General features: G+C 46.4%; 1 protein-coding gene across 5 annotated transcripts in view; it reads left to right on the top strand.

Annotated features, from left to right (window-relative positions):
- KLHL29 (kelch like family member 29) overlaps window positions 1–17,325 on the top strand; it is a 598,373-nt gene that overhangs the window by 533,312 nt on the left and 47,736 nt on the right. For all 5 annotated transcript variants that reach the window (XM_075923421.1, XM_075923423.1, XM_075923422.1 and 2 more), the window contains 2 exons: window positions 8,299–8,497; window positions 14,210–14,392. In XM_075923421.1, the coding sequence (XP_075779536.1) occupies window positions 8,299–8,497; window positions 14,210–14,392 (382 nt within the window). The remainder of the gene's footprint in view (window positions 1–8,298; window positions 8,498–14,209; window positions 14,393–17,325) is intronic.

Here is a 17,325-nt window from a genome sequence, read left to right as displayed (position 1 = left end):
CTCATATGCGAGATCATGTCCCAGGCAGAGTGGTGTGCCCTGCCCGTGCAGCTGGTGCGGCTGTGGAGAAAGAAAAGAAATGGTCAGTTCTCCCTGGGGACACAGTGGGTGAAGCCCAGCCCCGCTCTGCAAGGCGAGGATGACCGTTCCCTGAACCGTCAGAGCCGCTGTGCTTGCACAGAGGCCATGGTCGGAATGTCCGGCTATCCCGGGAGTGGGAGCTGCCCCGAGACCGCACCCATGCCCCTGTGCTGTGTATAGTGTGGCCAAGGTCAGGGGGAGATGTCCCCTCCCCCTGTGTAGAGGGGGCTTGTGAAGGGACGGCGTCCTGCTGTGTCCCATCCCGGGGGGTCAGGAGCATGTCAGGTCTCTTCACACATGTGTGAGGCTATCAGGCCACGGCCCCTGTGTGGCACACAGCTGGAGCCACCTGCCCAGGGGTGGCATGGCACATGCTCACACGTGTACAGGTTGCTGCATGATCCGTGGTAAGCAAGGCCTATGCGCGCAGTCCCTGGTCTCTCTCCCACCACCCCACCACCACCCCCAGGAAGGGGACAGTGATGGCACTTACATGGTGTGGCCTCCCCGGACGACCCTGGTGACTCGGCTGCTGGGACAGCTCAGGTGTCCGGCCGGCATGGCACCCTAGCTGACCCCTGGCTCCACGGCTGCCCCTTCGAAAGGCACACAGGCGGCATTTTAAAGGGGCAGCCACCACACAGCTGATCCACGGATCTGCTGTGCAGCGGCCACCCCTTTGAAAAGCCGCCTTGTGGTTTCAAAGTGGCAGTGCCTCTATCTCATAGAGGCAGCAAAGGGGGGTATATTGACTAGTCAACTACTCAAAATACAATCCGATAAGCAAATGCTTATCTGATAGTCGACTAGTCTTTTACATCCTAACCTCACACACCCCCTCCCTCTGAGACTCCGCACCTCCATCCTGCTCCTGCAGCCTCGCTTTTGACCAGACTCCCCACCCTCAGTTTGCTCCTGCAGTCTACCTCTCAGCAAGACTCCGACCCTGAGCCTGCTTCTGTTTCCTCTCTTTCACCCAGATCTTGTATTCCCACCCTCTCCTGCACCCATTTTGTCATCATAGGTGGTTTGCTGGTGGTCTGGGGAAAGATTTACATTGAGCAAGGTGGGCCACAGGCCAAAATGTTTGAGAACCACTGGACTAAGGCATCAATCCTGCAAGCACATAACACATGCAGAGTGTCTGTATGTGTGAGATTACTTTTACAGCAGGTAGTCACACGTGTATGTCCGTGGCAGAATCATGAAGAGACCCGACTCCCAAGTCATCCAGTCCAAACATTTGCTCCCACTCTATGCTTTTCTGAATGAAGTTCAGGTTGCATTATAAATAAGAAAAAAAATCTTTGTATGTGTGTATCACTATGCAGTATGTGTCAGAAGCGCTCTTCCTTTTCAAAGCACGTTACCAACAATTATTGAATCTTGACAGCATATCTTTGTGGTACATATTTGGGTATGTCTAGGCTATATGGCTCCATCGACGGAGCCCTGTAGATTAGGTTTCTAGACATAAGAAAATGAAGCGGCGATTTAAATAATCGCCGCTTCATTTACATCAAAATGGCTGCTGTGCTCTGCTGTGCTGTGCTAATCAGCTGTTTGGCGGCACAGCACAGTAGTCTGGACGCTCCGTGGTCAACAAGGGAAGCCCTTGTTGACCTCCCCGTTATGCCTTGTGGAATGAGGCTTCCCTTGTCGACTGCGGAGCATCCAGACTGCGCCGCTGTGCCGCCAAACAGCTGATCGGCACAGCGCAGCAGCCATTTTTATGTAAATGAAACGGCGATTATTTAAATTGCCGCTTCATTTTCCTATGTCTAGTAAATTAATCTACATGGCTCCGTCGACGGAGCCATGTAATCTAGACATACTCTAAGTGTGTACAGGTGGGAATGTAGGTGTATATTTATAACCGGAACAAATGAAATGCCAATTGCTGGTTGTTGTTTCATTTGTTACTTTTGGAGGACATTCATTTTGGTAGAGTTTAGTCAGCAGAATAAGAAGTTTGTGATAAGATTCTTTTTTACAAATGTCTGAGTGTGAGCAAAATTCTGAGTGCAATGAATTAATGATTCATCGTCCTGTGTGCTTAAATATAGCTTTATCACATTACATCCAGAAACACATGTTCACGTGCTGCTCCTCAAATGCTTTAGAGCACAGGATAACAGCTCCTGTTCTCAGTGCTGATGACATGATAGTGTTTAGTCAGCTGTGCGGCCATAAAGATGTCATATTAAAACTTCATTTCGAGAAGTGAGGCGGGTGCTACGTCTCCGCTTGCTGTGCCTGGGATTTCAACACGGAGATCCCTCCCACTGAGACACTGTATGAGTCCAGAGCCTGCGAACCAGACTTTATTCCAAATGTTCATCTCATTACATTATAAGGGTTCCAGCTACAATGATACTCAAGCTTTATAGTTAGTGGATTTTCAGTTCAAACAAATGGAACCAATGCAGGCTAATAGTAGACAAAAGCTGTGCACACTGGAGAGCGGAAATTTTATTTGGACTTGTCCTAATACTGATAAATTTGGAAGAGATTACCAGAAACAGTGCATGCCCTTTAGGTACCCATGGGGAATCTGCCTTGAAGTGCCTACAAAGGTAGCACTATGGTGCCCCCAAAATAAAGGCTTTGCTTTCTTCTAGTGATGCTACAAATCAGCAACTGGTGTTGCTGTCTCTGAGAGCAGAGAGTGCTCAAGAACTCTGTTTAAACTTTCAAAAAAGAATCTGTTCCCAATGGGTATTACATTTGTATACCTGCACTTTGTAGAGGCTTTTTTGTGTTGTGTAGGGAATCTAGTTCAGATGAGCATGGAGGATTTCCATCAGCAGCTGGAAGATGGGGACAGGTCAAGACTCTTGCCTGGCACTAGCCCAGTGTGCCCTGTCTGTTTGGTACTGAAAAAGTCTTGATTCCTAGCATTCATTGCCAGCACAATTCATCATCTGACCGTCAATCTAGGAATTAAGGGATAACCTCTCCCTTTTCAAAACATGCACCCTCTACAGGCCTTTGTGTGTTATTGTTGGTGTAGCATTGCTGTCATTTCAGGACCGCTGAGTTTCTGCTGCACCCGTCAGATTATAGTTTTTTATTTTGTCTCTAAATTCTGGTTGAATTTGAACCTAGTCTCTGTGTGAGAGGGCAGAGAAATCTTTTTAAGGCCGTGGTGATTAATCTTCTTATTTTCTGTGATAAATTGAATGTACTCTTAGTTTAGTTTAAAAATATTAGGAAGTCTCTTAGAATTATACATAAACAGCTGATACAGCAGTTTCTTGCACTAAAAACCTTAATAGGAACAATTTTACTTCTGTATTTGTACTTCTGCTAAAATATGTTTCTTTAGGCAACTAGCACAAAGGGTCTTTTGTATGAAAGAATAGTAAAACAGAGAGAGAGAGGAGCTAGAAAGCATCAGGGAAACATTATTTTGACCTCTCTGGGCATTACTTCAAAAATGTCAAAAATCTTGATAGCTTTCCAGTGTAATATTTAAGGAGCAGGAAATTTGATTCTGCAACAGAAAACATATTTCCTAAAACTAACTGTGTGTTATTGTGACCATAGCTTAAGCAGAAACACAGTGATAATTCATTAAAGAATACATACAAGGATGTTACTAGCTTGGGGGTTTGTGAGTGAAAAGCATTTTTTAAAAAAATCTGATAATGAAGAGAGTTTTGAAAGCGCATTTTCTATAAATTGCTAATACAGATATATTTACTAGGGAAAGAGAGATCACAAAAAATTTAGTGAAGTAAACATCCTTATTCAAATCACCCAGCAATTGCACGCACAGATCTCAAAATTTGTATCTCTGACTACTCAGTTTATACTTGCCTTCAGAGAGTAGGAGATGTGTGTTCTAAAATTTGTAACCACAGTTGAACTGCAGGCACAAACTGCAATCACAAAGATGGAGGCTGCTCTTTGAACGTTTTGCCGTATCCATTTTGAAGTGTCCTTCACATCTAAAAAAATAATAATAATAATTGATAAATGTAAAAGAGAACCATAGAAGTTTTATCTACTGTATATTTGAGAGAGTTCGTCTGTCTGTGCATCTTTGTGTCTGCTGGTGTCTGTCTGCCTGTTCAAGAGCTCCTCCTATATGGCATGAGCTAGGGACACCTTATTCTGTATGCAGCTTCCTCTTATCATAACTTAAAGCGAGGTCAGGGTGCTAGGACAGTGGGATGTGCCTGAAATGTGACTGTCTCCCATGAAACGGAATGGGAGGGCTCATCCAGTAGGGACAGTTATAATGTTTAATGACCACAGTGAGGCAGCAAAGGGCCAGAATGGGAACTGAGACATCTATAAACCCACTGGGCCAGCAGAGAGCAGGAGTGCAGGGATGGAGAAAGGAACAACTATCTACTATATATTTGAGAGAGATTGTTTGTGTGTCTGTCCACCAGCTAGGGAACGTCCACCCCACCCCTGACTGTGCCCTCTGCAGCAGCCAAGGACAGGTGCTTCTCACCTGGCCCCAACCCCAGACCTCAGGAGAACCAGGCGGACAGGTTGGGGCAAGCCCCCACAGCCCAACCCCCTCTCCTCACCTGGAGCCTGTCCCTGGTCCCCAAAAAGAGCACCAGAAAGGCTGAGCAGGGCAAGTGGTGGGTCAGAGCAGAGTTGGGTAGGGGATGGGTAGACCTGGATGATAAGTGGGTGGTCCACTCAGTCCCACCTGTGGCTATGCCACTGGCCTCATCTCCAGCTCCGCTCCGGAGCAATGATTTAAATGAAGAAAAACAAAAATTATTTCAATTAAGGACCCAAGCGGCACCAGGCAAATCTTCCATACTTGCATAAGGAGCCAAGGAAGGAGAAAGAAAAGGAAGAAATGCAAATTACAGATGGTAAGAAGGTTGACACGCTTAATAGCTCTTATTCCAATCTTCAATAAAAAGGATAATAGTAACAAGATATATAACACAATCATAGCTAACGAAGCTATGAAGCAGTCACAAGGCAGAATCAGAAAGGAATAGGCTGCAGAATCCCTACACCACTTGGATGTACTTAAATCAGCAAAACTAAATGAAACTCGCCATCAACTGTAGTGCTTAAAGTAGCTAGCATGAAAAGCCACAGGCTTACAAAACCCTCTACTGTCTTCTAAAGACAGCGAGATTATAGACATCCTACAAATCCCTTGGTAAAAAACAATGAGATTACACATACTCTTAATGCCAGCAGCAACTGTGTGTGCTCTGTCTCTCACTCACATACAGCTATATTTCTGTAGCTGTTTGGATGGGGAAAGAGTAAGCAAAATGTGACATTAACTTTGATATGTGACATTAGCTTTCATGCTGATGAGAGAGAGCAACATGTTCTAATTATTATTAGCCCTCACAATGAGCCACAAGCTCAGAGAGCGAGAGGGAGAGAAACAGAGTTACAGTTTCTCACTGATCTAATTAAGGAAAGGTGGGCGAAAGAGAGAGCGTGCTTTGTTAATTCAGCAGCCATCGCCTCATTTATGTTAGGAGGCATGGGGGAAGAATGCAGTGTGTCTGTGAGTTGAGTCTGGAGAATTGCTTCTTGCTGAGGGAGGGAAGTTTTCTCTTAGTTGGCAGTATGGCTGCTTCCTGCACAGGGTCTATTGGAGAGGCAAAAGGGGCAGCTTTCCGATATACCAGAATGCTTAGGAAGGATGTTTGGCCTGCCTCAACTATAGGCTTGTGCATATTCCAGTTTCTCCATTACTTTAAACTGTTATGTAGCTCTTTATTTTAGTTCATTACCACAAGGGCTTAGCATCCTTATTAGTGGTTCACTGGCTCAACTTCAGTGTCCCCATCAATATCCTCATTATTCTTGATGTCCTGATTCTGCCATTTACTCTTGGCTCCTATGTAAGGTTAAACACCCCCAGACTTCTTTAAAAAGGCACTTCCTGAAACCGGAGCTGTGCCTCCCACTGCCATATGTCAACTGTGCTCCCTCTCCCACAAGTTAGCATCATTTTAATGGCATTAGGACATCTGCAGCCAAGTCCCTGACATTTGGTGACGTTAGGGAAGGGACAGCATTTCTCTCCCCACTCTGCAATAAATATTAAGAGGAAAAAAGAGTCACGGAAGAAACTTTGTATTTCACTGCATGGAACAGCAGCAGCTAGTAGGGCTCAGATTCTTACCTGTGCCCAGTTATCCAACTCATGTTCTGCCAGGCAAAACTGAGGTGCAAAAGTGAGGCTTGGTGGGAACAGCCCCCTGCCCACAGTGAGCGTGTAGTTGTTCCATATTCTACCAGTTAACCAGGACCGGTAAGCATCACCCGGTGAGATGATGGGTTAACCAATTAATCTTTCAACATCTCTATTTTCTACTCCCCTAACACCATTTCCTTGGTAGAAGAGCATCACAGTGAGGCTCAGGAAGTCCGGATTGAACCCAAATGGTCCTTTCAGGAAGCATTTGGCCTTGTGCATCTGTGTCTCCCAAATCTATCCATCTCAATCTGTATTAAGGAAATCTCATGGATTTGCGGTTAGAACAAGGTGGTCTGTCACTGTGATGTTGGGCAAGTCACATTAATCATTTTGCCTCAGTTTCCCCAGCTGCAAAATCCACCTGCCGCCTGGAGTATTGTGAGGTTCACGGTAAAAAATGTAAGCAAAATATTTGGAGCTTTTCAGAAAAAAAACCCACTAGTGTAAAGTGTTATTACTACATTCTTTGTTATAGTTGCAAAGTTCAGAAGTGTCACTGTTAAGCACAGATGCACACTGCTCTTCTCAGAAAACTGGACATTTCAGACTGCCAAGTCCTTCCATGTCTCTTACACTCTGATAAGTGAAGTCAGTAGATTTTGTGAAAAATCTATGGTCTTCTCTCTGCCGGACTGAGCCCATTTCAGTCACATGACTAAAGAGGTAAGCTAGTGTAGACTCCTGCTGGAAAGAGACAATTGCATTTCCTTCCAAACTGATGCCTGGGTTTCAAATCGATTGTAGGGAAATGGGAAGTGGTAGAAGATGTACCTGTTTTAAGTGTGATCACTTATCACCTAGCAGGCTGCTCACTCATCTTCCCCTTTCTCCGCCCACGTGTCTCTACATTCATTCTCCACCCCAGCTGTCACCCGATTCCCAGACATGGTAGAGGCATTCTCACACTGAAGTGATAAACATGTGTGAAACAACCTAACAGACAGATGGACTCCAAAAAGTAATGAGCACCTGCAACCCAGTGGAAGTTTTGGGTTTTCAGCACCTCTCAAGAACAACACTTTAATATTCAAGAAAATTTCCTTGAATATTTCTGGTCTTTGAAAACAGTAATAATTGATGCTTTTAATAGTGACCTTTCTTTTACTGATCTCTTCTAAATATGCAGCCATAGATTGTTCTTATTGTCTTGATGTGTTCCCTATACCCAGTTCCCTAAATGCATACTCCAACTCCTTCTGTCGCTCATTGTGAAGTTTTCTGCAATATGCTGTAAGGTAAACAGTTATTTAAAATCAGTTTTCAGTGAATGGACTCTTCATTTATCATTTGCCACTTTCTCTTTCATGGTTTTGTTTTCCTTAAGCCAGAACTAGTGGCAGACAGCTTCATTATTTCCAATGGTCTTTGCACTGCAAGGTCTGTTTTATTTATATAGAAGATGGGATCTAGTGTCAGTATTTGTGTAGCAACCTCCAGAATCTGATTTCTATTAAAACTTTAAAGTACATGATTTATTTGTCCAACCAATTCATCCTACTAATTAAAACAAACTATGGGTTTTTTTCAGTCTCTACCATAGAGACTATTCAAACCAAGCTGCTCGTCTGCTTTTGTTTCCCACAAAATGCTAGACAAGCCTTTTTTTTTTTAGTGTAGCAACCAGTCTTAAATGTCAAGGTGAATTCAGGAAGCTGGGAAGATTAATGCATTTCTCCTGGGCATAAGGTGTTATACCGGGCATAAGTTCAGAATCTGACAAAAATCTTTGTATAATCAGAATTACCAGCTTTTGAAGATTTTTTTTGTCTCCCCAAAAACAACCTTCAGAGTAGGGGATGTGTTGCTTTTGTGCTACCTGAACAGTAATGAGGGTTTGGGGAATGTTTGCAAGATCCCTGATGTTCATGGAAAACTCAGGTACTAAAGGCATCTTGATGTATAATATATTCCTAAATTGAGTAATAAGGGGAAATGTTTGTGATGGGGGAGGAGGAAATGCAGAATGGGTGAAATCAAGCACTCAGCCTTGCCTTGTGTTCTTTCTCCAGTATGCTGCGGAGCTGCTGGCAGTGGTCCGCCTACCCTTCATCCATCCCAGTTATCTGCTAAATGTTGTTGACAATGAGGAGTTGATAAAGTCTTCAGAAGCCTGCCGGGATCTCGTGAATGAAGCAAAACGTTATCACATGCTCCCGCATGCCCGACAAGAGATGCAAACACCAAGAACCCGGCCCAGGCTATCAGCAGGTAAAGCAAAGCTAGCTTCGGAGACAAAGCTCTCTGATCGGACATCTCCTGCAGCCCTAGGCGGAATGGCTCAGACTGTCTATAGTTTGCATAGCAAGGAGGAGTGTGTGTCATTCCTCTTCCTTTCACCAGCATGTCAGAGAAGAGAGCTGAGGTGCAAGCACAGGACTGGGAGTCAGGGAAGGCAGAGCTGTAATCCTAGTTCGATTTGCCTGGATCCGACCTTTTTCTAAGCCCTGTCCAGGCTTTCCTGACTTTTTGGCAACACGCGCATTTGTCCCGTTTGCTCGAGCCAAGCTGTTCACATTGGGAAGCGTTAACGGGACAAATGCCTGATTTTCTCAGACAAGTGGGGTGTGGAGGAATGTGCATGCCAGGCAGAGCTCCTGCACAGGCAGAGCACAGGCAGGGCTTGGGTGACACCTGTCCCAGTCTCAGGCAGGGAGGAGGGAGGACTCAGACAAGAAGCAAGGCCAGCCCCAGCCTTTGGGAAACTGTGGTCACCCTATCTACCATGTGCATCGCAGCCTCCTGAGCAGCCTACAAGGAGCAGGACTCGAGTCAACAGCTCAGGCTAGCGCTGCAGGAGGGAGGATGGGAGATGTAGAATTCAGGCCAGCCACTCCCATGCCCTGTTTTCTCTTTGGGAAATATGATCATTCTAATCTTGTGGCATTTAGGCTTGTCCCTTAAGGTCCAAAAAGCTTCCCGTCTTTTGGCTTACTCAGTTTTGCGGTGCCTAAAGCTAAGCGCCTGAATCACTATTTAGGCCCCAAAATGAATGACATGATTGCCAGATATAATTAACTTCTCTGGAAGTTCTGGGCGCTCAGCACCTGTGAAAACAGGGCCCAATGAATTTAAAGTTAAGCACCCACAACTAGACAGTACTTCTAAAGCATGAACTGTGTCATCCCTACCTTCAGGGTGTGAGGGTCTGGGGATGCTGGGTCTCAGTTTGGGAGACGTATGAGTGAGGGGGCTGGGGATGCAGGATCTCGGCAGGGTGGTGAGCGAGGGAGTGCGGGTGCGGGATCTCGGCAGGGCAGTGAGTGTGGGGTTTAGGGTGCAGGATCTCGGCAGGGCGGTGAGTGACGGGTTTGGGGTGCGGGATCTCGGCTGGGCGGTGAGTGAGGGGTTTGGGGTGCGGGATCTCGGCAGGGCGGTGAGCGAGGGGCTGGGGTGCGGGATCTCGGCAGGGCGGTGAGCGAGGGGTTGGGGTGCGGGATCTCGGCAGGGCGGTGAGCAAGGGGTTGGGGTGCGGGATCTCGGCAGGGCAGTGAGTGAGGGGGCTGGGGTGTGGGATCTCGGCAGGGCAGTGAGTGAGGGGGCTGGTGTGCGGGATCTCGGCAGGGCGGTGAGTGAGGGGTTGTGGTGCGGGATCTCGGCAGGGCGGTGAGTGAGGGGTTGTGGTGCGGGATCTCGGCAGGGCAGTGAGTGAGGGGTTGTGGTGCGGGATCTCGGCAGGGCGGTGAGTGAGGGGTTAGGGTGCGGGATCTCGGCAGGGCAGTGAGTGAGGGGTTGTGGTGCGGGATCTCGGCAGGGCAGTGAGTGAGGGGTTGGGGTGCAGGATCTCAGCAGGGCGGTGAGGGAGGGGTTGTGGTGCGGGATCTTGGCAGGGAGGTGAGTGAGGGGCTGGGGGAGCGGGATCTCGGCAGGGCGGTGAGTGAGGGGCTGGGGGGGCGGGATCTCGGCAGGGCGGTGAGTGAGGGGTTGTGGTGCGGGATCTCAGCAGGGCGGTGAGCAAGCGGGCTGGGGCGTGCTGGTAGCCTCCCCAAGCTGAGACCCCTCACCCGCAGCCCTCTCACTCGTCACCCTGCCAAGATCCCTCACCCCCGGCCCACTGACTCATGTGATCCGCAAGTGGCGGTCATAACCCTAACCCCTCACTCACCACCCTGACGAGCAGCAGGAAAAACCTCCTTGAACCTGCCGTTCCCCAGCTGGGGGAGGGAGAAGGGAAGGGGCAAGAGGAGCTTCGGGGCTTTCCCCACGCCCCGCAGGAAACTGGCGCTGGCACTTCAACCTCATGGGGGAGAGGCTGGAGCACTAGCGTGGGATCTCTGCTGTGGGGGGAGCTGGAGCTGGTAAGTCAGGGGGCTGGGTGGAGGGGCAGGATCAGGGAAGCCATTTCATCGAGCTGTGCACTCAGGCTCAGCCCAGCCTTTCCAAATGGGCCTGCTGGGGTTTGTGTAACGCTGTGTGAACAGCCTCTGAGGCAGTTTTGCGCCGTGGCAAGCCCAGGGAGCCCAAAGTGCAGAGTGCCTGCTCCGGAGAGCCGGGGTAGCGGCTGGGGTGCAGCGTAACCATGCCATTGCCAAAGGGGCAGATGTGTGGTGTGGCCTAGACCTGCCCAGCTCATGGCAGGCCTGGGACAGCATGCCTGAGCTAGGGGCCTAGCCCCAGATCACTGGCACATGCCGGAGCCACTCGCTCGGGGAGACCTGTGGCGTGGTGTTCCCCCAGCATCCCCACTGTGTTTCCAACATGGGCCACACCGGCCGGGAGGGCTGCGTCCTGCCTCTGTTCCCAGCACGAGTGGGACGCGTGCCAGGGCTCGCACCTGCTGAAGCAGCCGAACCCTCTCCCTGTCCTGGAGGACAGGCTGCCCAAAAGGCTGCAGCCAGAGCCAAGTGGGCAAGACCCTTGGGAGGTGCAATCTGCCCAGGCCGGGCTTCCAGGCAGTTTTGCCAGTCTCCGAACAGTGTCTGGGGCAGAGAGTCCGAGTAAGGACAAAGCCTGTTGACACTGATAACATGATGATGTCATTCTGTCATCCAGCAGGAAACATTTTTTTATATGTAGAAAAGAATACGTGCACATATCTATAGAGAAAGTGTTGCTTCAAGAAACTTTTCACGTGGGGCATACATGTTGTGTGTTGGTTAGTTGGTTGGTTGTTGGTTGGTTGGTTTTCTAGCAAAAATAAACAAGAAGCAAGTCTCCAGTGTAGTAAGTCAGTCTGCAACAAAGCAGTGTTAGAAAATTTCTACATACTTGTTATCTGGAAGTTTGTACAAATAATATGCCTCAAACTGCAACAACTAAGGCTGTGGCTACACTACAAAGAAAAGTAAAAAAAAGATACACAATTTTTTCCGCTTTTCTTTCGGAAAAGGCTTTTACGAAATTTGGTGCATCTGCATGGTGCCAAATTTTGGAAAAACTCCTCTTTTGGCACCTTCAGTCTTCCTCATTCATTGAGGGATGGCAAAAGAACGTGTCCACTTTTCTGATTTTTTTTCCGGAAAAGCGGACGCGTTCCTTGGACGCGATACCCCGGAAAAGAGCTGCAGTGTAGACGTAGCCTAAGAATCAGATGTGAAAGAAACATGTGACACTTTCCTATGTGGTATGCTTGTTCCTTTTTCCAAGGAAGTACAGCGACAAGGCTAAGCAGGCTTCCTGATATACATTGCTATTGAAACTAGGATGATATATATATACCGGGTATCAAACATTATCATTTGCAGCTTGTGGAAACTGCCTAATCAAAGCACTTTTGAGAAGGAGGAAACATAGATGACTTTCAATAACAATCCACACTAAAAAGTCATTCCCTGAAGATAGCTAATGGTGTGATGTTTGAAGGGATTTTTGAAAAGTGCTTATTTTATCTTTGTATATAAAATTATAGATGTAATGCAAACCTTTTTCAGAAGCTAGTTGATGAGGGGAAAGTAACTCTCTTGGGATAAGGGAGGGTGATTATATTTTTTTAGGTCAGAGTCTAATTATATAGAACCATGTTATTTTGCATCTTGTCGACATTCACGGGCACACAAAGGATTTCCAAACACTTTTTGTGGGTCTGCTGCAGAGTGTGAGATGCCCTTTCAAGGTCATTTGTTATCATCACATTATCTTTGGCACGTCTGATTAGATTTTCTGGTATGTACTAAAAATAATTATCTCTCGCTACTAAGAAATATTTGTTTAAAACTGGATAGTATTTTAGGCTCATATCTTAATATGAGAATAAACTTGTCGGAACGACACTTACAAATCCAGATGATGGATGACAACAATCCAATATCTTGACTGAATAGTACTTTGCACCAAGACACACTATTTCTGCTGTTACACTGAACTCTGAATCCCAAATATCTCATGCCTTTGACAGTGAGTGTTTCAGGACAGCAGAGGTCAAGCAGTTAAAACGTAAGTCTCTGTAGGAATGAAGTGCTGGGACAAGTCCTAAGAGTCTTGTTCAGATTAAACTCAGGCCTGGTGCTGAATCATGAAATCATGGGGCTGGAAGAGACCTCAGGAGGTCATTGAGTCCAAACCCCTGCCCAAAGCAGGACCATCCCCAACTAAATCAACCCAGCCAGGGCTTTGTCAAGCTGGGACTAAAAAACCTCTAGGGATGGAGATTCCACTGCCTCCCTAAGTAACCAATTCCAGTGCTTCATCACCCTCCTAGTGAAATAGTTTTTCCTAACATCCATCCTAGACCTCCCCCATTGCAACTTGAGACCATTGCTCCTCATTCTGTCATCTGTCACCACTAATAACAGCCTTTTTCCATCCTCTTAGGAACCCCCCTTCATGTAGTTAAAGGCTGCTATCAAATCCCCCTTCATTTTTTCTCTTCTGTAGACTAAATAAGCCCAAATCCCACAGTCACTCCTCATAAATCATGTGCTCCAGCACCCTAATCATTTTTGTTGCCCTCCACTGGACTCTGTCCAATGCATCTGCATCCTTTTTGTAGTGGGAAGAGTGGGGACAGAATTGGACACAATACTCCTGATGTGGCCTGAGCAGTGCCAAATAAAGGAGAATAAGCACTTCCCTCGATTTGCTGTCAATGCTCCTACTAATGCAGCCCATTATGCCATTAGCCTTCTTGGCAATAAGGGCACACTGTTGACACATATCCAGCTTCTCATCCACTGTAATCCCCAGATCTTTCTCTGCCAAACTGCTGCTTAGCCAGTTGGTCCCCATATGCCTGCAGTGGTTGGGATTCTTCTGTTTGAGTAAACTGTGAGAGAGAACCACAGACTAAACCACTTCTGGGCCACCCGCTACAGAAAAAATGTGGACGCATTGGAGAGGGTCCAGCAGAGGGCAACGAAAATGATTAGGGGGCTGCAGCACGTGACCTACAAGGAGAGGCTGAGGGATTTGGGCTTATTTAGTCTGCAGAAGAGAAGAGTGAGGGGGGATTTGATAGCAGCCTTCAACTTCCTCAGGGAGGTTCCAAAGAGGATGGAGAGAGGCCTTTCTCAGTAGTGACAGATGGCAGAACAAGGAGCAATGGTCTCAAGTTGCAGTGGGGGAGGTCTAAGTTAGATATTAGGGGAAAGTATTTCACTAGGAGGGTGGTGAAGCACTGGAATGGGTTACCTAGGAAGGTGGTGAAATCTCCATCCCTACAGGTTTTTAAGTCCTGGCTTGACAAAGTCCTGGTTGTGATGATTTAGTTGGGGATGGTCCTGTTTTAGGCAGGGGGCTGGACTCGATGACCTCCTGAGGTCTTTTCCCGCCCTAGGATTCTATGATTAATAAGTGTCTGAACTGGAACAGTATTCAAGAAGTATAAATGATAAGCTAGCTGCAGAATTTTGGAGTCCAAAAAAAACCCAACCTCTTTTGCTAGGAGTATTTTAATAGAGATAGAGAAATGGATTGACTGCTAAGTACTTTTAGATAGGTTGAGAGATGACACTTTCTTACAATGTATTTTGGTTAATTGCATCCTAGGTGTGGCCGAGGTAATAGTCCTAGTTGGAGGTCGTCAGATGATTGGCATGAACCAACGAGCTTTAACAGCAGTCACTTGCTTAAATCCTCAGAACAATAAATGGTACCCACTGGCCAGCCTGCCTTTCTATGATCGGGAGTTTTTCAGCGTAGTCAGCGCTGGAGACAACATCTATCTTTCAGGTAAGAAGCATACAAATTGGGTGCAGAAAAACTTTGGCTCCTCACAAACTGTCCTATGTACAAACTTAAAAAAACAATGAATGGTCCTGCAGCATCATAGAGACAAACAAAAGATGTAGATGGTATCATAAGCTTTGGTGGGCACAACCTACTTCTTCACATGACTGGAGCAGGGGCTCCAGAGGTATAAATAAATAGCAGAAAAAAGGGGAGATGGGGAGGGAAAGGAAGAGAAAATCTCGTGTCAATTAAAGTGTCCATGCTAAATGAGGCTAATAGAGTGGGCTGTAAGTGCCCGATTCTTAGCTTTTGATGTCATTATTATGTTAACTATAACAGCCCATACAGTTCGGCTGTGTCTAGACTGGCAAGTTTTTCCGCAAAATCATCTGCTTTTGCGGAAAAACTTGCCAGCTGTCTACACTGGCCGCTTAAATTTCCGCAAAAGCACTGACGATCTCATGTAAGATTGTCAGTGCTTTTCCGGAAATACTATGCTGCTCCCGTTCGGGCAAAAGTCTTTTTCCAAAAGACTTCTGCGCAAAAGGGCCAGTGTAGACAGCACAGTAGTGTTTTCTGCAAAAGAGCCCCAATAGCAAAAATGGCGATCGGGCTTTTTTGCGGAAAACTGCATCTAGATTGGCCACGGACTCTTTTCCGAAAAAAAAGTGCTTTTGTGGAAAAGCATCCTGCCAATCTAGACGCGCTTTTCCAAAAATGCTTTAAAAGCATTTTCGAAAAATCATGCCAGTGTAGACTTAGCCTTCAGGTCTTTGTTCAAACCTTAGTTAAATAAGTCAAATTTGCACATGAAGGCCCTCTAACTGGTTTCTGAAATTTCTTTGTAAGAGGACAGTCACTTTTAGATCCATTAATGAGTGCCCGGGTAAGTTAAACTGTTGCCAACAGGTTTCTGTGTGTTACCATTCCAAATATGTGATTTGTGTCCACTAACCCTTTGTCGTAGACACTGTCCTGTTTGGCCAGTATACATGGCAGAGGGGCATTGCTGGCACTTGATGGCATATAGCACATTAGAGGATATGCAGGTGTGTGAGCTGCTTATGTGGTTAGGTCCTGTGATGGTGTCGTTTGTATAGATGCGTGGACAGAGTTGGCACTGGAGTTTATTTCAGGGGTAGGTTCCTGGATGAGTATGAGGGAGGTGTGCTGCATGGCTGCTGGAAAGAATTTGTTTCAGGTTAGAGGGTTGTCAATAGGCAAGGACTGGCCTGTCTCCCAAGGCCTGTGAGAGTGAGGGATCGTTTTCCAGGACAGGCTGTAGATTATTAATGATGCACTGGAGGGGTTTAAGTTGGGGGCTGTAGGTGATGACCAGTGGTGTTCTATCATTTTCTTTATTGGGCCTATCTTGAAAAAGCAAACGCCCGGATACTCGTCTAGCTCTGTCAATCTGTCCTTTCACTTCCCCAGATGGGGATTTCATTTATAAGAATGCCTGATAGAGATCCTGTAGGGCTTTGTCTACACTTTTTGCACAAAAACCCCTTGCACAAAACAAATCGGCAGAAAATATGCTAATGACAATGCTAATGACATTGCGTCCCTCATTAGCATTTTTTCTGCTGCAAAAAGTTGCAGTGTAGACAAAGCCTAGGGCTGTGTCTAGACTGCATCCCTTTTCCGTAAAAGGGATGCTAATTAGACACATTGCAATTGCAAATGAAGCGGGGATTTAAATCCCCCCTGCTTCATTTGCATAGAAATGGCTCCTGCTTTTTTCCGGCTCGGAGCTTTGCCGGAAAAAAGCGCCAGTCTAGATGCGGATCTTTCAGAAAATAAAGCCTTTTCCGAAAGATCCCTTATTCCTTATTTTAAGAGGGATAAGGGATCTTTCGGAAAAGGCTTTATTTTCCGAATGATCTGCGTCTAGACTGGCGCTTTTTTCTGGCAAAGGTCCGAGCCGGAAAAAAGCGGCAGCCATTTTTATGCAAATGAAGCGGGGGGGATTTAAATCCCCGCTTCATTTGCGATTGCGATATGTTTAATTTGCATCCCTTTTACGGAAAAGGGATGCAGTCTAAACACAGCCTAGGTGTTTGTCTCTGCCTGTGGGATTGGAGCAAATCTGGTTGTATTTTAGGGGCTGGCTATAAACAGTTAATTGGGAAATGTGTCTTGGATGGAAGCTGGAGGCATGTAGGTAAGTGTAACAGTCAGTAGGTTTCTGGTATAAGGTGGTGGAAATGTACAGTGTAAGCAGGGGATAATGTGTGCCCGTTTTATCCATCCATCCCTGGGGGAAAGGAAAAAACAAACAAATATGCTTTTATCACTCTCCATTTCACATCAGCTCCAATTTCATCCCCGAGCAGTCAACAGCACATTTTGCAGTTATGTAGAGAATAGGTTTGACAACCATCACGCCTGTGAAGAGGTTTCCAGGCTGTCGTAACATAGTTTAAAACAGTGGCTGAAGTTGGGTCTAAATGGTCAGTTGCTGCATTTGAGAGTGACTGAGCTGCTGAATATGTGACCTACACTTAAAATGTTTGTTTACAAGGGTGTTCATATGTTGCTGAAATCTCTCTTTCGATATTGGACTGTAGTCCTATAATCTTATTAGGTTCAATGCTCCTGAAGCCACGCTCCTGAGAAAGGGTTTATCTGAAAGAGCTGCTGGCTACAATTTGTGCTTGTAGTCTAAATGTGTCTGCGTTCAATCATATGGTACTTTTCCTTGGATGGGGGCGGGGGGAAGCAACCCCCAGAAGGTAGTTGTAAGTGTCCTCATAGTGACCCCTGAGTGTAAGATTGATTATGTCTGAGAAGAGAAGGAATCTCAGGCAAGGAGTGGTCTACATGGTTTTGCATTATTCCCTTCACTTCTCCTTACGCTGACTAGAGGGAAGCTAGAAACCCCAGGAACTGAATAAAAATTATTGCTACCAGGTTAGCCAAATTTCTTTGCT

This window comes from Pelodiscus sinensis, chromosome 3 (assembly GCF_049634645.1).
Source record: "Pelodiscus sinensis isolate JC-2024 chromosome 3, ASM4963464v1, whole genome shotgun sequence".
Classification (NCBI taxonomy): domain Eukaryota; kingdom Metazoa; phylum Chordata; order Testudines; family Trionychidae; genus Pelodiscus; species Pelodiscus sinensis.
This window is presented reverse-complemented; position numbering and strand designations above follow the sequence as displayed.